This window comes from Thunnus albacares, chromosome 11 (assembly GCF_914725855.1).
Source record: "Thunnus albacares chromosome 11, fThuAlb1.1, whole genome shotgun sequence".
NCBI lineage: Eukaryota > Metazoa > Chordata > Actinopteri > Scombriformes > Scombridae > Thunnus > Thunnus albacares.
Window position 1 is genome coordinate 26,387,216 of NC_058116.1, and position 26,536 is coordinate 26,413,751.

A 26,536-nucleotide genomic window follows, 5' to 3' on the forward strand; every position below is an offset into this window, starting at 1 on the left:
TCTTTGTTTTGTTGTGTCTTTTTAAACTATTTTATCTACTGTAGTGAAGCACTTTCAACTGCACTAGCCTGTATGAAAGATGCTATACAAATAAAGTTTTAGTGATTGATAGATTGACTGATTGACTGATTGATTGGTTGATTGATTGAACTAACCAATGGGACAATCAGACTCATTAGCATTAGCTCTACTCTATGATGACTTCACATCAACATTAGATGATTCTGTTTTGAGAATATTACTTACCATTGGTCCAGGTCCTCCCATTTGACCAGGGGGCCCTGTAGCACCCTAGAAACCAAAGAAAACTTATTTGTTGTTTGGTTTGGTCATTTGGTTGCAGGAGGAGAGCAGTAATATATGGCAAAATGTTTTACAGGCCTTAATAGAAGGGCAGTTACCGTATGTAATTAAGTCAAACAGGTATTACTTCATCAACAATGAATCAGGTAATCACTGGCAGACAGACTGGAATTGAAAACATGTTTTATTTGATTTTTGTTTATACCTTGGATCCAACAGCTCCAAATTCACCTTTTTGGCCAGGTGGTCCACTATGCCCCTGTTAACAAAAATTAAAAACAAAAAAAAAAAGAAAAATGTTACATGCCCTGTTGTCCTTTCTGCTATGTTTGCAGAGCTGAGTAAGATAAAACATTTTTCTTCAGAAGGCATGCAGAAAAATTAACAAAAACTGTGAAATGAAAGTACATTTATAAAGTAATTGTGGTGCAACTTCATTATAGTTAAGTCAGAGAAAAAGAACAAATGTTCTAAGATATGTAAATACTGGTTCATGAATGTCCATTAATATTCCATTAATACTCACTCTGTGACCCTTCAGTCCAGGAGGCCCGGGTGTACCTGGAAACCCTCTAGATCCCTGAAATATTTAACAGCATTATCAGTTATATCCACAGAATATGTATTAACAAAACACAGCATGGAGTCGTAAGAAGTAGATCTAGTTAAATAATCAATTTGTATGTGTAGTTATATGATGAAGGTATAGCAATGGAGAAGCTTACCGCTGATCCAGGGAATCCAACTTCTCCAGAATTTCCTGGTTTGCCTGCTTCACCCTGTGTGAGGAACATCATATTTACATATTACAGACTTATTGGGCTGCAATAAAGGCCACCAGCTTCTAACTACATGCTTGGTATTCTGGAGAAAGGTTGGAGCATGTTATACTGCGGGAGATTTTTGACAAACAAAAGCAATATCTGAACTGACTCTCACATACAAACAGAGGTACACCATCCTCGATGAAAAGTTTATGTTGTCCATTGTTTTCCATAGTTTGTTTTCTACTATTTTTTTTTCTCATAACATTTTTAATCTATCGAGATGAAATGACACTTAATTACACATAATGGTGTATTCTTGTAGGAACCAAATGCTTTCAGTTTCTCCTGACACCTGCACTTTTACCTACATGTAGTCTTCAATTTTGTCTCACAGACCCATGACAGGAAAACAACAGCAACATAATGCTATAAAACATTGGATGAACAAAAATTGGATGAAACGGATAATCAACTTCTTGTCAGTTTGGCATGAAAAACAAAGAGCTTAAAAGTCACCGATGACAGGTAATTATAACAATGCTCTAAACTTTGACAGTTCAGTTAAAGTTTGTCAGTATACAATCTGACTCCTTGTAATCACTGGGCAGCTCAAGGATTTTCCTCTTCACAATAACAAGAATTCAGCCAGGCCTGCACTGTGTGAAATACTAGTTTATGATTACAGATTTACACTCCCACGCTCCAGGCTGGATGTTTTTTCTAACTTTCCTACTGATTATAATTTGATGAAACAATAGTATTCATGTGTAACAGGAGATTGAATGCTGATAACCCTGTTGCAGTCTGCTTAAAGTAAGACAGAATGTGACTTACATCTTCACCTGGTTTCCCTGGAGGGCCCTCAGGTCCTCTTTGGCCAGAAGGACCCTGAAACACACAGTCAGATCATAAACATCCAGCAATTACCCATCCTCCTGAACTCTCTCACAGTAAAATAATAATATATTCAGGCCAGTCCTACTGTCTAAGCAGCAGTACATTAACAACAAAATTATGTAATTCACATACAAAAATGATTTAACCATAGACACAGAATGTACATTAGAATGATGTTATACCATATGTCCAGGATCGCCAACATCTCCAGGAGGTCCTTGTCCTCCAGGCACACCCTTAGGGGGGCAAAGAAAACAACAAAACATTAAAAGGATAAACAGGAAGCAAAACAAACTACTAAAATGCCATCGCTTTTTACTGAGAAGCATCAATCTTGTTGAACATGTGGACTTACAGGTGAACCATTTGGCCCAGGAGGTCCTCTTGCTCCAGCTTCTCCCTAAAACAAACAAGATACTAAATCAATTGATGAATAGAAATTACCCTAATTCACATAAAAGGCCAGAAATAATATAACGTGCCCCATGGGATTGTAGCAACAACATGAGAACAATACACGGAAGTACTAGATTGATGTGCAGTCTCTGAAGCACTTAGTGTAAGTATGGATTCATTTAGAGGATTGATTGTCATGGAGAAAGTGAACAAATTGCTGTCAAAGAACAGAGAGCTGTCCTTTAATTACTGGTCCAATCCCACTCATACCGAAAATATTCTACTCAGGGAGATGTGTTGTTACTTTGCCAACATTTTACTAGACTAAAACCCTTATCAAAATGTTTGTCAGTCTAAAAGGTCAAGAGAACAAAACAATTTAAAACGTAAAACCATATCTCCTCTGTCCTTGTATGGTGTTCTCCCAAAATAGTATACTTGTACATTAACATGTATAATGTACTGGCTAATTAAAGTAAGGGTAAACTTACAGACTGTAAAATAAAGTGTTGTAGTTTCAAAAGTTAGATATTCCACAAAGTTCAGCATATTGATGCTCAAAATTGAAATTTGATCTTCAATTGTGTACCTTTTATAACAATGTTCCAGGGTTTTGCATCTATCATACATTCTCTACATTTGATTTTTAAAAAGTCTTTTGATTAGGTGTGGGAAGCACCAACATTTAAGAGAGTGGGCTGCTGAAAACCAGAGGTACAATACTGCTCAATGTTTATGATTAAAGGAGAACTAACACAGATTTTACACATCCAATTTAGTCTACTTGTCACAGGGAGTATTGTTTAGACTGTGAAAGGTGTATAATGTAATGTTGTACAATGTCTTCTGTAGCTCTGGGGAGAGCACCAGAGTTCTGCATGGGTCCAATTTTGCAAACCCGCATCCGCCCACTCCCGCAAAGCTCAGTACCAAAACCATTCTGTTACCCGCAATTATCTCCATATCATCCGGACCACCCGGACCCGTACATATAAAACCTGCAATCTGGCCCATGATTAAACACATAGGCTACACAGTCACTCACTTTAAAGTGCTTTATTTTTACTTGTTGCACAGTCATAATCTATGACTGCAAGAACGGTATTACTGCACATTCACTGACATTCACACATGCCAGTGCACACATACAGATGCATAGATACCACAGTGCTTTCTCTCTCACACAAACACACTTAACAATGATTGCATACTAATGTTATAATGATTGCTTACTTGTATGACTTATAACAGTGAGCAAAGTTTCATAGTAATCCACTGACAGGCTCCACTTGCTCCACCACCTGCTACCTGCCTGTATTTAGTTAATTTTAACCCGTGCCCATACCCCTGAATTTATATAATTATATTTTTTACCTGTTACACAACTTTTTTGCAGGTTACCTGTCAGGTACCCGACCCAGGGCAGGACTCTGGGGAGCACTAAAGTCTGAAAAAATAACCCTGGTGATGACATCGGGGTTATCTTGCATTAAGTTTGGAGAAAGGGTGGAAGGTGTAATGACAGATGCTTTTGAGTTGCATTATGGGAAGTGTAGGATACAGAGTTTTTGGAGCTAAAGTTAGGATATCTCTGTGCTTGCTGCATCTCAACTGTTTCTCAAGTCCTCTGATTTTATAGTGCATCACTACATTGACAGAGTACCCTCTTAAGACTCAACCATCAAATCAAGTGAAAGTAGAAATGTGGTGACAATACGAAACTAAGAAACTAGCTGAGCAGATCTCAATTTGTTATCAACATATGTCTACTTTGAATATCTTTTGTTTGATAAGGTTTTTCCACAAAACATTTTAATTACCTAGTTTAAAAATTACATCTACTCATTCTCCCTTATTGAAAAATCCAGAATCTATGAATATACAAATATTTTTTTCATTTCAAAAGTTTAACTGCTGGACACACGGTGTCTCCTACTTCACTGCAAAGTCCATTCTCAGTGTTTGTGCACTGGAGGCTTCAAGTTTACACATCACACTTGTGTAAGTTGCACACTGGACCATGATTGGTTTCGAAACTAGTTGTCCGTTTTGATGTCAGAAATCATCAGTGCATGCTTTAAACTCAGATTTAAGGTAAGAGAAACTTTCCACTTTTAGCAGATGAATATGAAAAAAAAGCCTTCTACAGTCAAACTCTGCACATACTTGGGTGGGTGACTGGACGAATATATCGGCGACTGGCCATGGATGTATAAAGAGAACTGGCTGAGTTGATCTATTTTTTGGGGGGGAGGGGCAATTTATTGCGCAATTTTAACTAATTTACTATATGAGTATGACATTAGCAGTATAGTCGTGAATATAGCTGTGACTGTTGAGCACATCTCACAGAAACAGAATCAACTTCTAGCATGTAGCTAACTAGAGAAAATGTCCTTTAGCCATGAAGCTATTTTTCGTTATGTTCAACTCAGATTGGGCAGACAAACCCATTTCAGATCCTGTTTTTAATATGCTAACACTTATCATGATCAAATGGGATTTTACATGGCACTAATTAGCATTGCAGCTAGCAGACTTTTAGATCCCTAATGTTTTCAGCACAAGTCAGTGCAGTTTAACATAGTGAAAATTAGCATCACGGCTAGCAGAACATTTTTTCTAGTTAGCTACATGCTAGAAGTTGACACTGTCACTATGAGACGTGCGCAACAGTGTGTATAGTCTAGGCAATTGTCAGTGAATGAATGCTACAACTCCTTAAGCCAAGTAAGTTCCAGTGTCTTGCTCGCCACCTGTTGATTAAAGTGAAGGGGGTTAGCCCTGAAGTTAGCGACAATGGCTAACCTGACTGACCAGGCTCACTTACGGTGGACTCACCTTTCAGGTGGACCAGCAAATTTATCAGCAATCGCCGGTTTATGGACTGGTAGGAAAATTTTGACATATTACCCAATTCTAACATACACCATTCTGCACAGTGCAGCAGAACATCTAAGTGATAATGAGCAAAACAAAACAATTTTTTGAGTGGAGGGGGACTTCCACTAAAGTAGATTTTAGATAGATAGTGGTTTGCTAATTGTTTGGCTTAGATGTTTGATTTTGACAGTTTAATAACTAGTCAAATCAACTTTAGTCCTTTTGCATACACGTAGCTCAAAATCACAAATCTGTTTGAACAAATGACAGTCTCAATCCTTAGACCCTCGATTAAATAAGCATTGTATTAAATAAGTATTCTGAAACCAGTGCAAAAATGTACAACACTATTTCTCTGGGCTGTTCTTAATTGCCAACATGCCACTGTTCTCTGACACAGCTACACGCAGAATTTTCCATTACAGAATCAAACCTAATTTTAAAAGATAAATAGTGCATTGGTCTGCTTTTTTGTCAAGTGGTTTAAGAAAGAGTGACAGATTAGGTTTGCTCATATTTTGCATGCATCCTCTTACCCTTGAGCCACTTAACATGCCCTGGGGATGTCCTGATTTTTCATCAAACCCTCCAGCCATCTGGGCTCCCAGACCCTGCAGGTGAAACACAGACCCTTTAGTATAGGTTAAATGTGTTAATTCAGTATTTGTATGGTAAATAGGTGCAAATGAATGACGACTGCAGAAGCTAAACTGGAATCATGTTATATACAACAAAACACATTAAGGATAAGTGTAATAATGGGAGATTGATTAAAATTTTCCCATTGTGAGTATGTGAACTGAGTGCAAGTACAAGTAGATGAAGGTGATTCAATATTTCAAGGTACCAGGTACCATTGATCCTCTTGAGAATGAATGTGGCCCTGTGTGTATTGTCTGCTCTCTGTCTATCCTTTGTCACAAAGTCTAACTAGAAAACCCATCTGAGGTCTGGGTATGGGTTTTTGCTTCAAAATGATTGACCTAGAATCCAAAAATGTAAATGGTGGTTGTTGGCATCAGTGCAAGGTTAGGTCATGGATTAATACATCTCAATAGAGTTTAAAGTGCTGTGTTGGTTTCAGTTTGTTCATGTTTCTAAGGTGTGTGAGCAATAATTCTGGTAGACGACTTGTCCTTTGAGCTAATTTGTCTTCTTTTTGCTCTCACTGTGTAAGCTAGCACATGTAAGTAGGTGTAAGTATGTGTATTTGCAGCATGTGGGAGGGCTCCCTGCACAACTTACTCCTGGGTGCGTTGGATGCCCTGGAGGTCCTGGTTCACCGGGCTGACCTGGAACACCAGGCTCCCCGTCGTAACCCGCAGAGCCCCGCTGTCCCTAGAAAGCAGAGAAAGATGCTGGTTCACTCATTTGAAACCATTTTATAGCTATACACTCAAGCTGACATTTATTCATTATTATGTGACCATGAGAGCACTTAGGTATACTTCTGTTTTCAGTTTTTATTATTATCTTGTTTTAGTGAGGGCCGAAACAAAGATCGATTAGTTCAGCAAAGACATTTTGCTTTGAATGACATGAACTGTGGAATGTTTCATTCCACTTTGATACACATGATGTAGCTTAATTTTTGTTTGATTATGAACCATGAGCTGTAAAGTGTGTGCAGTAGGAGAAGCAGTGGTTATGTGCCAATAAATCACCCTCAAAATGCTGCCCTCAACTGGATTGTAACCCCACCAAGCAGGGCACATTCATTCATCAACCTGCTAAACTTTTGCTTGCAAAGCACATCATACATGTATATCAACTTGCCACATTGCATTACATTTTGACATTTTTATTGCCCCTTGGCCTTGAACTGAAAAAAAATGTTTTCATGCTCCTGTATTTTTTATTTATTTTTTGACCATTTGGGCTAGTTTGACATAATATGAGTAATGAGGAGTCATTCTCATGACCCCAGCAATCAAAGAGTCAAGTCAACTTGCATGAGAATGCTATTTTTAAGAGCATGAAGGGAGTGCCAAATGGATTATAGATGTACTTGTACATGATGATATGTTTAAAACAAAAAATATCAAAACAAATACCAATAGTCTGCATATGAATTGATGAGGATCCTAACAAACTCCATACCACAAAATGTAAGCTGCATTGAACTGAAATACAGACAGAATTGGGTAGAGCATGACATAAGATCTTGATTGCACTATGTTTAAGGTGATAACACTTTGGACTCTTGAAAACACTGGAGCCCCTGATTAATGTTCACTATAACCCAATAAATACTACTGTAGTTTATCACACCGTGTACTTAAAATGATTTTAAAAGTTTGCATTTGTTTCTTTAAGCAAAGGTCAGAAGGTAGGATCATCATTTGGAAATGTATGGAATCTTGAGTATAATCTACAGACACCAAATTTTGTTATCTTGTCTAAGTTGTGCTTTTTGTCAGAGGTGATGTGTGGATTTGACTTACAGGTCTTCCTTTGTGTCCTCGGGGTCCTCTGCTTCCTGGTGAACCGGGAGGTCCCTGTGGTAATAAACAGAAAGAACCAATAATACCAATATAGAAATAATATTGTAGTCACATCTGAACAATGAAATGTTTTTCGATACATGTCACAGTGGTGCTTTAAATTTCACAGTGACTCAAGATGATTTGGACTATCCAGTTGTGCAGATGTCCTTTTAAGGTGAAGTTATGCAGGAGGTGACTGTCCTCTTATGCCATCTAGTGTCAATTCAGGTAGTTGAACATCCACAGAAAATTGGTAAACATGCAATTTTCAGCAAAATAGTCATAATAATAGTTGATTTTTAGAACATTTTTCAAGCACAATGTGCTTTACAAAGTTACAAGGTTACAAGCAACCAATATATCCTAGAAGATGCTACAGTCAACAACTAAAATGCTCACCGTAGGTCCAGGACGGCCTCTAATACCAGTCACCTGCAGGGAAATCATCAAGAACACCAGTTAGATCATGCATTTAGACTGTGTCTTTTTAATCTAATATTGTAGGCCTGTTGAGAAGGTTTATATTGATCAAACACTCACAACTGGGACATCCCCGGGCTCTCCCTTCTGACCCTGAATAAACAGACAGAAATGACAAGACCTTTAAAATTCACGCTCTGTGATGGTGATAACGTCAGCAAACATATGATAAAGTAATAGCACGTCTGTGGCCTACCTTGTAGACTCTGCCCCCATCTGCATTGAGAAGAAAACATAAAAGAACACATTATTTCATCATAATCGCAACGTGGATATGAGAGAAATAGGTACACAAATAATCCATGTGAAAAATGAGGATGTTGAGTGCACAGTGATGCAGTTCTAGAAACTTATCATGATAATGCAGGTCAGTCAACGTAAACAAAGGCATACTTGTCAATTAATACAATCACCCTGATGTCACACATACTTAACAGTCTGTTGAGGTACAACAGCTTGATAATAGCAGTATTTTGTCCATTGTTGTCTGATAGATAAATCATTTCACTAGCAGCAGGAGGTCCTATCAAAACTAAAACATCTTTCATGGTCATGGTATTATTATTACTATTGATTCCAACTTTAAGCATTACAGTATCCCTCTTGGTTAGGCTTTTTTTCTTAATTATGTTTCTGTAAGAGCTGCTTATGAGTGTGTGAGGCCCTCTGAGCAAATGACTGTGCCCTTTACCTGCAATGTAAAGTAGCAAATAAAATAAAAAAATCCTTTCCTAGACATATTTTTCTTTTCTCAAACTTACAAATGACCACAGAGAGCTGCTGCTTGCTCACCAAAAGTTCCTTGTCCGCCGCCCGTGCTGGATGTATCACTCTGACAAATAGGGCAGCACTCGCCCTCAGGGATGATCAGCTTCTCACAGTTAGTCAGCTCATCGCACTGGATTTCATCACAGAGGACTTGACCGTTGTCACAAACACAGATCCGGCATGGCTCTGGCTTCCAGATGTCCCTGTTAGTGTACACCTGGCCGTCTGCCGTGCAGCTCACATCATCTCCTGAAACACACAGAGGTATCAACTTTGTGTCAATTATCCACTGAAGCCTTGCCAAGCAAACCTGCTCTTAATTAGGATCTTTTTGAGACCTCAATTACAGACAAGACAGAGCAAAATGTACCTTTTGTTAGTATTCATACTCAGACAGTATCGGAAAATGTGTCAATATAGAAACTGTTGCTGAATTTTAGATGCATTTTCAAAAACAAAGCAGAAACAAAGCTAGTTTAGATACACAGTCCAACAGGCAAACAAAAAATAAACTTTCATCCATCAAATCTTTACTTGCTTTTTCCTGTTTAGGCTCGTGCAGCATGCACTGCACAAAAGGTAAAGGGCTCATTCTTCTTAATACTATTATAAAACCCAACACAAACAATGAAAGCAGCTGAGTTTCATCCCAAATCCTTCTTTCTGTGTTGATAATGCTAACTACTAAGCCACCATGCTGCCTGAAATTAAACAATTTATTCATCCTTGGAGCAGCCTCAGGGGGAGTAGTTGCTGAGTCAATGTATCCTGTTTGTCAACACTGCTGGGTCTCATAACATCATTAAAAAATAATGATGATACATTTTTAACTGATAATAATCTCATGCTATGTTTATTTTTCCCCATACAGACTGGTAGAGAACGAAAAAGTTTCAGAGAAAAAATAAAAACATAAAGAGAATACAATGCTTTATGAAGTATATCCCACACAAACAACATACACTTTTTATATGCAATTGTGCCATGCATACATAAAAATTAGTTTTCACTGTGTCCTGCACAAACTCTCAGAGGAAAAATATTCTGGAAAACGCGAGCCTTTGTTTAAGCAAAGCCTCCAGCCGTTAGACATGAGATCATTTCCTACAGACGCAGCGTCTCGAAATCTTGACTCATGTTCAAAAGTCAAAACCTGCAGCCACCTACGAAGCAACTGTCTTTCCCAGATGTCTTATTATTCACTTTGGTTTGAATGTTTAATATTTTAATGAGTATTTCACAAATAAGTGGCCATAAAAATAATGTTGCAAGTTGTATGTTGCATTTGCAGCAATGTCAGCTACAGATACACTTCTGTTCACAACAACCCTGAAAATGGTGACCACACTACATGTTTTTATTTTTACACATTATGGAAAATAAGGTTTTAAAATGAGTAAAGTGAATGCAGAGGCAGCAACAAGGCCTGTTGTGGGGTGTCATCTAATAGAAATATTGCCCACACATGTCTTTTTACATTGCCTTGTGTTATTTTATATTCTGTCTTGATGCCCTTTATGTTCTATGTAAAGCACTTTTAATCGCCTTGTTGTTGAAATGTGCTATACAAATAAACTTGCCTTGCCTTGCACACTGACAAAAAAAAGTAGAAGAGGCTCTTCAAATGCAAAAAGGTGACATATGTGGAAAAAAAATAGACAGAAAAGTTAACATTCAGCACAACAATGGAGGAAACAGCTGTGGGATGTGCCTAGCTTTAGCGAGAATCCTGTATGTAAGGGTTCTGTAATCTGAACCCAAATCTGTCAGGACTCCAGAGGCGACTCTGAAGCCTTTACTTGTTTCTGTTACAAACAGCAGGTGGCAGCTCTGAGCTTCAGACTGCAGGTAAATCAGGTTGGCCGGCTACTGGAGACAGGAGCAGCAGAGAATACCCCTAACTACAGATAGCTATGATTTTGAATATTCTAAGAGAGTCGACATTAAGGACTACAGTGGGAGAATATGATCTCAAACATGTGGGGAAATCTGACTTCATTCTACCTCCCTATACAGTCTGCCAAAAACATTCAAGAAAAATGTCAAAGAACTGATACAATCAGATCAAAGCGCAGAATTGCTTATACTGAGGCCTTATATGGAACAAACAGCATGGCTCACTTCCAGACTTATATTTATGTTAGACAGGCCTGGGACAGAGAGTAGCTGCAAATAATACTTGGCAGTTGTTTACACTTCATGTAAGTGCCAAATGAAAGGAACTGAAATGAAGAAATGTATAATCAATGAGGAGAATAAGAACCAATTTTATGGGCCAGTATATTGATCCATACAGGTAATTTGAATCCAGTTTTCTGTGGCTCTCAATATACTTCTACACATTGCCAAGGACAGATGTACAGGAAGATAAAAAACTATAGACAAACAAATAAACAAAGATGAGAGATGCTCTTGTAAATTTCACATGGACTTTACTGAATGAATGTCTAAGTGTTCTAAGCTCGCTGTATACTCCAGTACTGCTCTTCTACAGTTCATCATGGTGTAGTTAAAGCCTGATCAAGACATTATTGGCACCAATGTTGATATTTGAGTGTAAAATAAGAAAAAGTCTGATAGCAATGTATTAGCCTATGTTCCATTTTTACATAAACAAATAACATAAAGTCATCTTAACTTTCTTGAATACATCAGGTTTGGTATGAGTGTATGCATTGGGGACAGTAATCAATAACAGTAATGGTATGGTTGGATATCACTGCAAATTGAATTTGTAATGAACGAATACTGTTATGACATCATTCAATCATCAGCCAAGGCTACTTGAGCTGTTACCTTCAATACCATTCATACATCTAATATGCAGTGTTAAAGTGAAGGCTCTATAAATCAGATGAGACACATCAAGACTCTTGCTACAGGATCAAACAAAGCTAAAGTAAAGTAAAGTTAAATTACACTGAAACTTGCGGTAACACAACAACATCGGGAATCTCTGAAATACCTCTAATTAAAGAAAACCTGAGGTTTGGATGCCTTACAAATGCATCATGTAATCAGACACACTTAAGATCATTACATCTAATCTCACAAGCATGGGTAACTGTGATTGCGGTACTAGCTCAGACAATGACATGACAGACAGATATTGAATTACTTGTTTCAATTTCATATTGATTTTCCACACATTGCTTCCATCTTGGAAACATATACTGAATTACAAAGCTTTCTGATATTACCATTTGGCCCATATCGGACTCAAATTAACATACATGTGAACGCACATTCACCTACACACAGAGGTCTGACCATAGACAGTCCTACAACTGCAAATGACCCCTTGACATACAACAGCTATCAGACTTTAACACAGGCTCTTTATCTCCATTACTATCTCAACCAGCTGTGCTGGCTGAGGGCTACAGATTTTAAGATCAACACTCTGACTAGCAATACACCTCAAGGTATACTTTCTCAGCCATCATTGTTCTGTCAACTGCAAAGTATTTGACGATACTAAAAACCTAAGCATTTACAATCCCTGCCTTTTAACAGCCAGTAACGCCCCACTGTCTAAGTTTTGGCTGTTCAAAATGAAAACCAGTATTCTGTGGAAAACAAAAGTGTATTATCTTTATTTGCGATAAGACTTATAATCACTTCAGCAATGAATTTTAATTATAATGATGTGGTATTTTGTTTTGTAAGAACAAGCTTAGCTGTTCCCCTTGACTGGATTTGAATTCTTGTGTGTGTGTTCAAATATTGTTTTTAGTGTCAAATACGCTGGATTATCTCTTGTTGGAATCTCATTCACGTACATACACGTTATCTTAAACTGCCTCTAACTTGAGTCAATTTCATTGCAGAGACATTCAAACCTCACAGCAGGGATGTCTAGCCACATTGTAGCTGGAAAGCATTTTTTCCTGTTGGGTTTTGAGAGATTTCAAACACTCTGTGTTGGAAGAGTTTGAAATTTACTGGAAGAGAAGTGTGGTTTTCAGAGTCGTCTTAAAAACCCTACCGCAAGCCTTGAGGAGGAGGAGGAGTGGGACGTTCACTTTTTCCCCTCCTTTCAGCTAATTCATTGCAGGTTCCACACTTTTCCACAGACGCTGTAAAAGCACAGTTTAATCGTGACAATGGTGAAAAGGCATGCTCCCTTCTGATGGTGACGGCTTGATCTGGATTTTCCACTAGTCAGCTAAGAGGGCAGACAGTTTCCTCTACTGGTTCAAAACATGGAGTCTGGAGCTCTTCAACATGACTCAAATGTCTGCTCTCCAGCTATCATTTTGTACAGCTCACCAGACATCAGCCAGATAACAAAGACCCAACCGTGAGGAAAAACCTGGGAAAACTACTGTTGCTCCCTATGTGATGTAGCTGGCAGATGTGAGGAAGCAAAAAAAGGTAGATAGTTTATGGATTTTCCTTGGCTAATATGGAAATACTCATAACACACTGTGTTTGGGGAGACTCTATTGCAGCCAGAAGTTGGGGGGTTAGAAAATGACCTTATGGAAACAGTGAGTCACTTTAAACTAAATCTCTCATTTCCTTTAGCAAAAAAACAAAAAAAAGATGACTGGGTCCAAGAGCAGGCCCCAAACCCATGGCCACACTGTCGTTTCATTTTCAGAAAGATATTGCTCACTAGATGATACAGTAAGTTTATGGAATCAAACCACATGTTTCCATCCTTGTTCTGAATGAGTTGTCCATTGCAGTGAAGCTAACTTGCCCCAACTGACTTGGTTAATACCGTAAGGAGTACAGCCTGATTCCTAGGCCAGATACAGATGAGTTACAGCTGCTGAGGGGTGGCTTTGCAGCAGCTGCGCTTTCCTGCTCTAAAACCCTTGGTGTCATGGCCAAACATAAATCTTCTCTCTGTAAAGGACCTTTAGCTCAACCTGTGATTGGTCCAGTTATAAAGCTATCCATAAAAGCAGTCTTTCCACAAACATCAGTCAAAACCTTTGCCATATTGGCCCAAAACCTGAGTCGTAATGGGTCAAAAACAAGGACACCCACCTTTTGGCTGACATGTCAACACCTTGTTTTGCTTCAAAGTGAATCAACTCCCCGTGATTATCCGTCACATTAAGTGTGTTGTTTTAATGAACGGTACAAGGATTTTATTACCTGAAAAAAACATCCTGTCTGTTTAATATTCTGAGGCACTTAGGATTTGCTGTACTATCTTGACAAGCCTTGAAATCTGAAAGAGTGCTCTAGTTTGAACACGCTCTTCACCTTGGCTCTCACAAACAAAAATCTGTATCTTAAGGGAGGGGTAGGAAGCTCAGGCCAGGAAAGTTGAAATGAATAAGTAGCTTACTGATTACATGTCTGGGCTTTTCCATCAACAGGCCCTGTCTCCAATGGGTCCTCCTTAAAGAGGCAACCACAGTTATGAGTTGTTCCTCTCCCATGATCAGCCCTGGGAGGATTGTGGTCGTCCTCGATTACACACCCCCTCCTCCGTTCTTTATCTATTCTGCTGACTGACTCCTTACTTTCTGTGGCCTTGGATTTGATTCATCATCATTTTAGAATTACAGACCAACATGGACACCGATAAGTGAATCACGTGAATATGTAATAATATGCTAAATGAACTTTGATTAAATTAGCTGCGATAGTGGGAATGTGGCAAAAACAAACATTTATGGTTGTGGCCACATATTCTCAAACATCAAAAGAGAGATCCTTTAATAGACTCCATAGTCCTTACAGTTATACCAATCAAACAAGTTCTGTGTCTTCATGCCCTACGGACAATGAAATTTACAGCATGCAAGCATACTCATCATGAACTAAACATGCTGTACAACAGATGGCATGCTCTAAAATGAATAATTTACTGTAATAAGGGAATTAGAAAACACAAGCTGTTGTAATGAAAATGCAAACAGTGAACAGTGACTGTCTTTCACTACAGTACAGAGCACAACAGTTACTAAAGACCGAACCCTCTTTGGCCTGGCCTGGGGGTCAGGGTCAAAGTTCAAAGAAGGGTAATCTTTTTCTGTCCAGGCATGAAATGCACTCAGAATAAACTCCATGAAAAATGCTCTTGTCCTGTACTGAAGATTCATGATTCAACAACATGTGTTGTTTTCATGTAGATTATTCCTCACTTATGGTTTATTGATGGATTATTGTGACCACATGAGTACTTAATGTTTGCTTTGTTGTTTCAGCTTTTCTGCATTAAAGGACCAGTGTAAGGGCTCTATTGACAGACATAGATTATAATATTCATAAGTATGTTTTAATTAGTGTATAATTACCTGTAAAATAAGAATCACTGGTTTCATTACCTTAGAATTAGCCTTTTACATCTACATAGGGAGCAGAGGCCGCCATGTTGCACCACCATGTTTCTACAGTAGCCCACAACGGACAAACCAAACACTGGCTCTAGAGAGGGTTAGGGTTAAGGTTAGGGTTTTGCGGCCACCATAGATTCTCCTACATGCTTGGAGGGGGAGGGGAAGGGGAGGTGTATTCAGTTGGTTGCAATCTGCAATGTCACCACTAGATGCCACTAAATTCTACACACTAGTCCTTTAAGTACGGTGCAGACATCTGTCTAGGGAAGGCAGTACTGTTTAGTAAATAACATATCAATTACAGCATTTTGTTACAACAAACTTGGAATGTAACTGCTCTCATGACTAAACCATTAAACTGACACTCTGAAGACACTCTAAAGCTGATGTATACTGCTACACCAGGACAACAATTCAAAGTTTAAACAGAAAAGATGATAATTGATTCATACAACACTATAACCCAATAGATTGGCCTAAAAAATAAAGGGTTAAAATTGCAACAATATGAATAAACTCACACAGTCTGCAACTATATAAAGCTTTTTTGCTTATCTATTAGTGTGAAATCACCTCTTTGACCAGAGCAAAGTGCCTAAATGACTATTTAACTTAACCAAGTAGCTGTTTGATATGAAATCAAATCTTACACAAAGGCTTGGTCATCTGTCAAACATGTGGTTTTCATATCCTTTCAGGCTAGATCCAGCACACATTGATCAAGCTAAATATAACACACTGACACATTTTACTAAATGTGAACAATATGCTGCACCACTTCTCAAACCTGTACTTTAAGAAATGTGCCTAAAAAACTATTTAGTATAAGTAAAATGAACATTAAACTAATGAATTAGTCAATATACAATACTTAGATGGTCTGACCATATAATCAAACACATGGTGTTACTGCAACAGCAAAAGATTCTCCATGCTATATGCCAAATGCATATCATCAGTGCAAGCAAAGTGAAAGTTAAGTTAAAATAAACTATTTAAAATGTGTTAATATGAATTAACAATTTCACATTTGGCCTGTCCACGTGAAAACAGGTATGCAGCACAGGAAAATGGGTGACGTCAAACATTCCAGTTTACAGAGCGGAGCGTTAACATATACAAGGGGTCAGTGCGCCCTGGTGTTTTATATCAACTGAGCACACAGCCAGATGTGAAAGAATAAACTGTGGCGTCTGTACACAGAGGAGCTCGAAAGAAAGTTGTTTCCTGCACAATATGCTCTTGCTGCGTGATTGAAACACAGAGAAATACAATTAAAACTAGTCTTTCAGGCCATTGTATAAAAATTATAAGAAATTATAAGAGCATTGTTGTGGTTGTACATGTCTACTCAACACATGATCTGCATTCTTAGCTTTGTTCTACTGCTTACCACAACTATTACAGCTTCTGAATTTATTCACAATCAAATCTTAAAAAGAAAAAAAAAAAAGCTGATTATTTAAATTCCAGTTGTCTAGCCTCTTTCTGCCAACTAGATGAGAGCTGCGCTGGTCAGTTGAGTATATTGTGTAAGCAATGTATTTCTGTATAAGGTTATCAGGGTTATGGGAATTTAGATTGTTAGGGTCACCTTATTTTAATGCCAAAAAGTTCATTCATGTAATTGTATTGCGTCATGTTAGTCAGTGTGGGGCCAGATGATAAAGGATCAGCTCACCCAAATCACACAAAACATACTTTCTCACTGTGTCCAACTTACTCTGGATAATCCACAGGCCTCACTGTCAAGTGTTCAGTGCGAATGCAGAGGATCAGTTTCCCCAAGGGGATCAATAAAGTACTACTACTACTTCAGTGGAGTTACATTCCAAAAAAGAAATTGCCCCTATAAACTGCTCTGTGGATTCCCCTGAGTAATGGGGACAATGTTGCTGGAAAGACACATTGGTGTTGAATTTTTCAAATATCATTTTTTGATGTTTGGAGCAGCACAAAGAAAATTCCATTCACCTCCATTACAGTGGCTGGAGACAGGAATCTCATAGACAGATACCTCGAAACCTTAACAGTTACTTTGAAATGGTCTGCATGGTTGGATAATACTTGGGAAAAGTTAGAAAATATGTTTTTTTGGTTGTTTTGCTTTGTTTTTTATGATTTTGGTAAAACAGCCCTTAAAACATTTAAAAATCGTGCTCTACAGGACATTATCAAGCATGCTGTCTGCAGGTTACATCAGCGCTGAACACATCTGTTTGCCTTTTCAAGTGCAGACCAAGGTGCTGACACTAAATCTCTCTCTCTCTCTGTTTCTCTGTCTCGGCTCTACTGTTGGTGGTTGCAAGAACACAACTTATTTTTAACTGTTTCCTTTGCACAGTCTAAAACATGACAACAGCAACATCCACATTCATTGCAGAAGCCAGTGATATCATGCACAAAGTTGCAGTTCAACTCATAGGAGTGCAACAAATGCACCATTTGGTCACAACTTTAAGTGTCTACTTGAACCTCAATCGAACGTGTTTCCCATTAATTGTACAAACCAGTATATGGGATACACATGCTTAACCATTATCATTCTTCAGGTGGGGATGGACTTAGAGTTGTTTTATGAGGTGTCCTATATTAGTGGTGAGGAGCAACCCCAAAGGCAAGAGAGATTTATTGCCTCCACATTTTGTTTGACCTCTGTGCTACAGGAGTTTAAGGATGCTGCATCCTCTCCTCAAACCAAATGGCTGCCGGAGGCGCTTTTTTAAATCCCACTTTTTCTTTCGCATTAGCCTGTGTTTTCTCATATCCCCGTTAAGCTCTCCAATCTCCCTTTCTTTCTCCTTATCCCTATGAAAGCATACGGCCTCCCTCTGGACTTTCCTTCCACACTCCTCTATTTTTTTCCTCTTCTTTCTCTTCTTTTTTATTGTACCTATTTTCACTAGTGTGTATTTCACTGTTCGTTTTCTTCCTCACTTGCTCTTTTTGTCTCGGTCTCCATCTGGTTATTCTTGAAGCTGGAGCTTGAGTAATGATGCAGCTGCTAGGCCACGATGCTGACGTTCACTGTATCATATATGCAGCCCCTCAGGCAAAGGGTGTTTTCCATAAATATTTACATTTTAAACTGGACTGCATTTTGTGGGGTCACAAAGTTGACATTATTTATGTTTGCTGGGCTATATATTGTCCAGAAAGAACTATGATGTCTGAGACAGTGTGTGTTAAAAGACTGACAACTCAGTACCACTTAACAACCAACTCCCCTTAAACAAGCTAAACTAACCACACATTTAACCACATAAGGAATAAATAAGGAATCATTTCTGGAATAAAATCAATTCTTTTAAAAATGACTTATTTCATGAACATTTTACTGCAACCTTTATGTGAAAGGTTTAAGTTAAAAGAATGAATGGAAGGCTTAAAGCCACAGAACCCTGCAGAGGATTCCTAATGCAGAAAATTGCATCATCCAAATTATTGCCATAATATCATTGTTATGTGACGTAAATGCATTTAGAGAAAGCACATTTTGCAAATGAGATACAGCCCTAAAATTCCAAAACAAAGCTGATGTTATGGAGAATAGAGACAGTATCTGTAAAGAAAACAGTGTCTTAGCAGATGTTAAGGCCAAAAACTCCTCAAAACATTTAGAGATATGCTTGATTCCAGGATTATCTCTGAAATGGAAACCATGACTTAATTCCAGGTGAAATACATCAAGTTTTTCTTGCTGGAGTCATCTATCATTGCTTTGCTTGGATAGTCAACACATCAACCATTATTCTAACAACAACATATGCCGTCTGCAGAGCTTAACTAAAACCACACATAGAGATAACAGCTTGGGCATTTTTCTAGTGATTGCCTCTGTACAGGTACAAACCACATGGGACTGTCATAAGTTGTAGAAGACTCATTCTTATTGAGGGATAAACAGTGCAGTGGCTCTGCTGGCCGGTAGCCAGTGTTAGCTGTGGTTATTATTGGTTAGATAACTGAGCCCAGAGATCTTGAAAGGGGGTCTGCACTGTGAGGCCCCTTCTCTGTGATGACATCATTCAGCTGAAGCCCCAGGGGACACACGGAATTTATCACTTTCTCTTTATTGCTAAATGGAGCCTTTGAAGTTTATTGCAACCCGCATTTTTGTAAATGTTGGAGACAGACATAGACAGAGAGAGGTGATGAGGTCAGAAGGGCACTGTTATGATGCAGTTTTATCTTTGTGAGGTTACTGAGGGCTGGTGAAGTAGTGACCGCATGGACATCCATTGAAAAGGTTACATTTGTGAAACTCACTAGAGCCTGATCGATAAATTGGTATTGTGCTGATACAAGATTAGCTTATCACGGATTGTTATTGGCGCATATGTTGAATGATAATCAACAAGAAATTACTGGACATGAAAGCCATCGATATGTGTAAAGTAGTTTGGACACAGTGTCTCCGTTACATGATTTATTTTCCAACTGTAAGTTATCTCACTCAGTACATATCACAATTAGGCAACTTTGCATATTGGCAGCTATGAGAAAGAATAAGAAGCATAAGAGGGTAAAAAGCACATTTCTGTACTTACAGACCAGTAACATTTTACAAAATGACACTTATATTCATAGTTTTTGCCATCATTCCAGTAATGTTTACAGAACTGTGCTGTTACACTACACTGATAACAAGTGTGGTCACTGAACTGAGTCCAGACAGTGTAACAGAGTCATCAGATTCCAGTAACAGTAACAGTGGTGAATAAAGTATTATCATAACCAATAACAATGATGTCCGAAACTAAAAAGAAGATCCAGTTTGCACAGTTTATACACTCACAGTTACCAATCAAGTCATTCTACAATTATATAAGGAGCTGCTGTTAGGAACAAGTTACATATTCTGCATTTAGCTAAATTTCAATTGATCACTTTAATGCTTCTTGTGAACTGAATTTTGCTGCTATAATTTAATTGTAGTCAAACCTCTCTCTCTCACACACACCCACACACTCACACAGTAACCTGTATTTCTGTAATAAGAGAAGTATGAGGAGAATATTCCCACCTCTGGCCTTGTGACATTATGGCAGAACACCCAAACTGCAACAACCAATGAAACTCTACTTTACTAGCATCTTGAGAGCATTCTTGAAATATCATCAGTGCCAAGCACAAGATTATTTCTTGGCAAAATTTGTTGCCTGCTGCAGTTTGTTTGCTGAAACTCCTCCCTTCTATCAGTAACAGTTGCATACTTTATTCAACATGTCATCAGCAGCTGTGTGCCTTAGAAATGTTTTCCCAAAAGGCAGACTCCAGTTAGAAAAAATGCAACAATCTTAGTTGTGAGAGCTAACAAATCGACTGCTGACCTAATTTCGACACTTGAAGAAATGAGAGGATCTTTTGAAAGTTTAAATGGTTTCTACCTTTTGAGCACAATTAGCTATCGATGCAGACAACATGACACAGTTACTTTACTGCCTTTCACCTCACTGTTATTATTTGAACTGCTCATGGGTGCAGGAAAATATTTACACTCAAATATATCAATTGATAATTTAAAGAAATATTGTTCTGATCTCATGTTTATCTTTTAACCATGTATCACAATGGGCATTAACAAGAACAACCCAGATCTGAAACATGTGCTTTTCCAGAGGAAATTCCAATTTGACAGCACTTCCTGTGCTGGAGTCTGTTGGGATGTACAAGGGGTAGAGGATGACACTACAAAGAAGTACTTGTCATGTTCCCAACAATCCTTTGGGTTTCCCTCGCTGCCACTGTTTTTATACCCTTCTTCTTTCTCACTCTTGTGTTTCTCTCAGAGTTCAGCTCTTATCCTCTTTGCCTGCCTTGACTCCTCTCTGTCCTCTTCCTCCTCCTTTCTCTGTCAGCCCTCTGTTCTTTCCACTCTGATCTGCAACTGTGCCTGTACTTTTCTTCCCATTCACCCCCCCACCCCCTCCTCTCCTAATAGATATGAAATTATGATGAAATGTAGTTTCCTTCTCTCCAGTCTTATCCTACATTTAAAGTTTATCCCCTTAAATACCAGGCCACATCAGTGAAAGGCTTATGAACGAGGAGTATGAGATTAAATAGAAATGAAGACAGAAGTTAAGCCTATACTTAGAGCTCGAATGTAGCTCAGGTAAATAAAGACTGGCATGATGCACAACAAAGTTCAAGCTGTGTAAACCTGAGGGATTTGTTGGTGTGGCTGATTAAGTGAAGCCTGAGCGAGAAAGGAAAACGGTTTGTCTATATAATTACATGACTATTCTGCAGGATACGGTTTCTTTGGGAAAACTCATGTGGCTTCACTTTAATTCTGAAGTATATTTACAGAAACACAAAGTACTAGGATTTGATGTTATTCATATGGATATAATTTTAAAGCTGATGGACTGTAAATTACCATGCCAACATTTGGATTTGTTGTCCTCCTTGTTGAAATGTTCCTAACTTTCCACAATGTGCTGTAGACTATTAAAAGCTAGACCAGTAAGTACACTTGATGCGTGTGCTATGTGACAAAATCATCTCATATTTAATGTTTACCCTTTTAGCTCACTGTCACTCCATCTCTTTCAGCCATTTCTTGGCTGTAGCGTTTTACCCATTTGGTGAAATCATCGAGGTTAAATGGTAGCCATGAGTCACAGACTACAAGCAGACATTTCCACATCTCATTGGTCTGGCTCAATGTGAGAAGTGTTTGTTCGGGAACATTGACTGGACATTGCGGTCAGTGGGTAAGAGACAGGATAGACTCATATTGTGTCAGAAGAATGCATCCCTTCTTTCCCTACTTTCCTACTGGACATGCTTTAAGTCTATCACATAGAAACTCTGAATGAGCAAGTCTATTTTGATATGACAGACCATGATCCAGTGTGAAACTGGTTCCAAATACCAAGACTTTCCTTAGACTTACTTATTCTCATCTGATATATTTGGGCCTCACAGGACTCCAGACTTGATGCTACTGCCAGCTAATACTGTACATGTATCTGCTTTGCACACAATATGAGTTTAATCGTAGATGACATTTCAAGAAATATCATACCCTCGATTGAGATCTGGCAGTGTTTCATAGCAAAGCCTTCAGCACTATGTGTCTTTGGAACACAAAGGCTTTCTACAAAACCTTTTTTTTTCTTCTTCTTCTGAACATGAGCCTCTTGGAGAATCTCCATGTTTGTACTGACAATTGTACAGTACAGTCATTATAATGATTCATTTTGCCTGAGATACTTTCAGTTTTAAGACTTTATTCCATTTTGATCAAGAAATATAAAACACACTAGACACGGCGAACAAGTCTTGACAATGGACAGGGGAATTCCAAACCATGTGGTCCAACTCAGTCATGGCATCCATCATCATCATTGAGTAAAAAAAAATCCAGTTTCCGGAAAAGAAAAAAAAAATGGATACAGCACAACTGATTATAATGCAACTCCCTTAGTTTTTGGTTCACTTGAAAGTCACTACAGATTAATAATTTGTGAGCATATATACCAATTTCCTTTTTATTATTTAACAAACTGCAGTAAAGTAAGTCCTGTACTGTTTGACCTCCACTAGAGGAGGACCACCTGGATTCAAAAGCTCTTCAAGGCACTTCACCGCACTTATATGAGGCATTTCACCGTCAAGTCAATCAGCTGTCCAACAAGTTGTTAAAAGCCTAAACATATAGGCCGCATTGCTAACCCTTGTCACCCACCAACGCCCATGTAGCTCCTCTTGTTCACCCTCAGCAGTTGTGATATACACAACCTCGCTACAACTTAGAATTTAGGTTGGACCACAACCTGCAATTATGGCTGACAGTCACCATTTTGCGGCATTTAAACAAGTAAGGCTGGTGTTTGAGAATCTGACAGAGAGTGTTATCACATTTCTAACAAGTATTTTGTGCCTTTAAAAGGTTATATGAGATAATTTGAGCTTTAACGATTATTACGGTGCTATCAAACCTAAAGAAAAGTATGTTAGCACTGTATTTTAAGTTCTTTCTAAAGCTTAACACTGACTCATACACATATGTCCTACTGTTACAATGAGATGCTTGTTTGCTTGATTATCAGATTCACTCAACAGGAACTGTAATCTAATTTTACTGAATCACTACCTGATCCACAACACTGTACGCCAGAGAAAAGTTCCCATGTGGGACATGGCATCTCATGAAATTGGAAGATTTAAAACAATTACAGCAGCCTTTGAGATAGTCACCAGGGGAGAGATAGAAAGCATGTTCAGAGAGAGTGCTATATTACACTGAGACCTGCCAACCTACAGAGGATAAGCTCCAGAGGGCAAAAGTCCCCCTGATCTCCTGGAAAAACTACAGCCAGCTGTATCAACAATCACTGTACAAGCAAACTGCACTGCAGCACCGGCAACGGCTGGGCTCCACAAAAGCATCAACATGGTCATGTTTGTTTTCCTGGCATTTGGGGATGGACAATATTACTCTTTTTAATTGCTGGGACAGATAATGTGTGCATAAATTAGATAACATGAACCACTAAAGGGGTACTTCAAAAAATTAGCACTCCACTCCTGTAAAGTTGGCAATCTGACAAGAGACAGATTAAAGAAAAAATGGTCAAAATTAAAGTAGCAGTGGCTGAAATATCCTAGCCTACATCCAACCTTTCCCATAATGCAACTGAATAACGTCTTTCTTTAGACCCTCCCTGCCTCCTAAATGCCAACGTCTTCCAAACCACACCTCCAGCTTGTTATATAGACTCTTCATTAAGAACCATATTAAAGATATGACGTCATCTGGGTTGTATTCTTTTAAAGTTCAAAGCTTCCTCCAGAACCACAAAAGACATAATACAACTGTTTTCACAGGCTGAGTAGAACTTTTAACAAATAAACTGAACCTAGACGCTTTAATCTGGAACTTTTTCTTCTATATTGGTGGGATACAGTACACACTCTTGTACCTGTGAACAGCACAAAAATCAACTGAAATTAGTTTTATCTGATCAGTTGTGTCATGCCACATTTGAATTTAATGGCAGAGCTCTTGCTCTATGACTGGTGCAAATGGCAGTGCTGGCACCACTTCTAATTAGAATGAAATTAAGACAATTACAGCACTTGGGAAACCCGGGCCGTTCTGTGTTTATGTTCTGTCCTGTTATCCTCCCACATGGACAGGCTGAGTGGATCACAGGGCAGATTGGTGAGTGCGTACCAATCAAGGAACAGGAAACCTGTCAGGAGAAGCCATAATTGCATGTCCTTCAAACAAATACTTAGTTTAACTTGAACCTGCAGTGGTGTGCAATGTAAAGTTACGGAGAAATGACACCCCCTCATATTGTTTAGACAAATCATGAGACAGTGAGCTCCTCATCTATCCATGTCACCCAAAAGCAATGTTGAAACAATATATCTTACATCAGCCATTGAACTTCCTCCCCTTCCAAGACTTTTTTATTTTAATACATTTTCCAAATACTGCCAAAGCGACTATTTTAACATCTGGAAGTCATCCCCCCACCCCAAGCTTCCATTTGCTGACTGCAATAATTTGGTTTATAAGTAGTTCCCATGAAGTAGTCCACACAGACACAAACTGCATTAAAAATCTATCAGCCCCATCGTCTATGCCACCAAGACGTCCCAGGTTCATTGCCAGACGCTACACATCAGATAACTGGTAAAACGTTGTCTTCCTCCAACGTGTAACTCAAGACAATGTACAATCTGGTGAGTCCGACCCCCTTAACTCTGGAAGAAAAGAGGCGTGTAATCAAGTCATAGCTCAAAAATGCAGCATGTGTTTCTAATCAAAGCCGTCTGTGGACCTGGTTGAATTCACATGTTTGGACGTTTCAGCTTTGGTAGAAAACAGCCCATTTGTTGCGATGTCAGTGATGTGGCAACAACAACTGGAACCAATTTGAGAGACAGAGTGACCTCATGTAGGTTTTGTTGATTTAGAATACCAGATTTTTGGTTGTGTGTTTCTCTCGTAGAGGGAAAAACGTTTTGAGATGATTTACGTTTTGGCTGCGATCAGTATCAAAAACCTGGTGATGATGAGACAAACGTAAATCTGCTTACAGACTGAAAGCCACGGCGGCGTACAGTTTAACTCAAGACTGAGTGTTTAGTCTCTTTGATGTAAAGCGCTAAGTGGCATCTTTGAAGATGTTTTACAGCTATGTCAGCGTCTGGGAGGAGTAATGTTCAAACTCACACACACACACACATACGCATGCAGAGGCATGATTTCTCTCTTTGGCTAAAACTCTGGGCACAGACTCCTGTTTTTTGTTATTGGAGTCAGTGATCTATTGCTATATATATTTTTTTCCTTTTTCCATGTTCACATCCCTAAACCTTACTCCAGATATCATTTGAACACTTCTGCTTCTTCGAATGTAGGTTGTTGGTTCTGTGTGAAGGGTCAGCTATGATTTAATCTAGTAATCTGCGTTGGCGTCACTATTTCCAATTGTGAGAAATGAGATCAAGGAGAAGATTTTTAACTGCTTCTTGATCTCATTTGCCAATTATGTTCTTCTGCAAGCAAACTTTCCGCACATGTGCAGACATATGAGTTTAATCTAGACCTGTATAACTGTACGAACTAAAAATTTCAACATTTGCTTAAAACATGTTTCACTCTTCAAAGCACCATATTTTCTTTTCTAAATTTGACCAAAATCTGGTCCCTTAGAAGTCTTTCCAATAACCCCATCACAAGCTTTTGCTGACTTCTTTTTTATTTTTAAGAGCAGATTTTAAATAATGTGTTGAGAGTTTTCTGAGAGAATGTATCTACTTGTATGTTTCATCAACATTCAACCACACTAATTTAAAGCACACATTTCCATATAAAAGTCCCAATGAAATGGGGTAACTGGTAATTGTAGCCATAACCATATGCTATAACTCAGTGCAACTTAATGTGTCACACATTGTGAGTGCTTTAGGTTTTGCTTTATAACTTTGGGGACTGTTTTGGATATGAACAATGTGATATAAAATTTTCAAATGTGTCTTTCTGTTCTTGATGTACATTCCTACTGCCCCATATGGTTGGTTAACATCTTCTCTATTCACAAAGCTACACAAATAGTCTCTAAAAAGATGCTAAAAAATCTGCACACTCAAAACTGTTCCATACAATAGTAACTGGTAATTGTGTGGAACAAGCCATTCAAACATGAAAGTACATTGTCTCAAAGCACCAGTGAACCACATGTTCTTTTGGTCAACAAAAAGCCATGAAATTTCCACTGTT

The 26,536-nt window shown here is 38.5% G+C and overlaps 1 protein-coding gene across 1 annotated transcript in view; it reads right to left on the minus strand.

Annotated features, from left to right (window-relative positions):
• The window catches only part of col5a2a (collagen, type V, alpha 2a), a 46,209-nt gene that overhangs the window by 17,771 nt on the left and 1,902 nt on the right, over positions 1–26,536 (minus strand). Inside the window, exons 2-15 of the mRNA XM_044364900.1 lie at positions 9,005–9,229; positions 8,409–8,428; positions 8,273–8,305; positions 8,132–8,164; positions 7,691–7,744; positions 6,492–6,584; positions 5,783–5,857; positions 2,323–2,367; positions 2,150–2,203; positions 1,905–1,958; positions 1,029–1,082; positions 830–883; positions 509–562; positions 247–291 (exon numbers count right to left, since the gene is read on the minus strand). Of these exons, the coding sequence (XP_044220835.1) occupies positions 247–291; positions 509–562; positions 830–883; positions 1,029–1,082; positions 1,905–1,958; positions 2,150–2,203; positions 2,323–2,367; positions 5,783–5,857; positions 6,492–6,584; positions 7,691–7,744; positions 8,132–8,164; positions 8,273–8,305; positions 8,409–8,428; positions 9,005–9,229 (893 nt within the window). The remainder of the gene's footprint in view (positions 1–246; positions 292–508; positions 563–829; positions 884–1,028; positions 1,083–1,904; positions 1,959–2,149; positions 2,204–2,322; positions 2,368–5,782; positions 5,858–6,491; positions 6,585–7,690; positions 7,745–8,131; positions 8,165–8,272; positions 8,306–8,408; positions 8,429–9,004; positions 9,230–26,536) is intronic.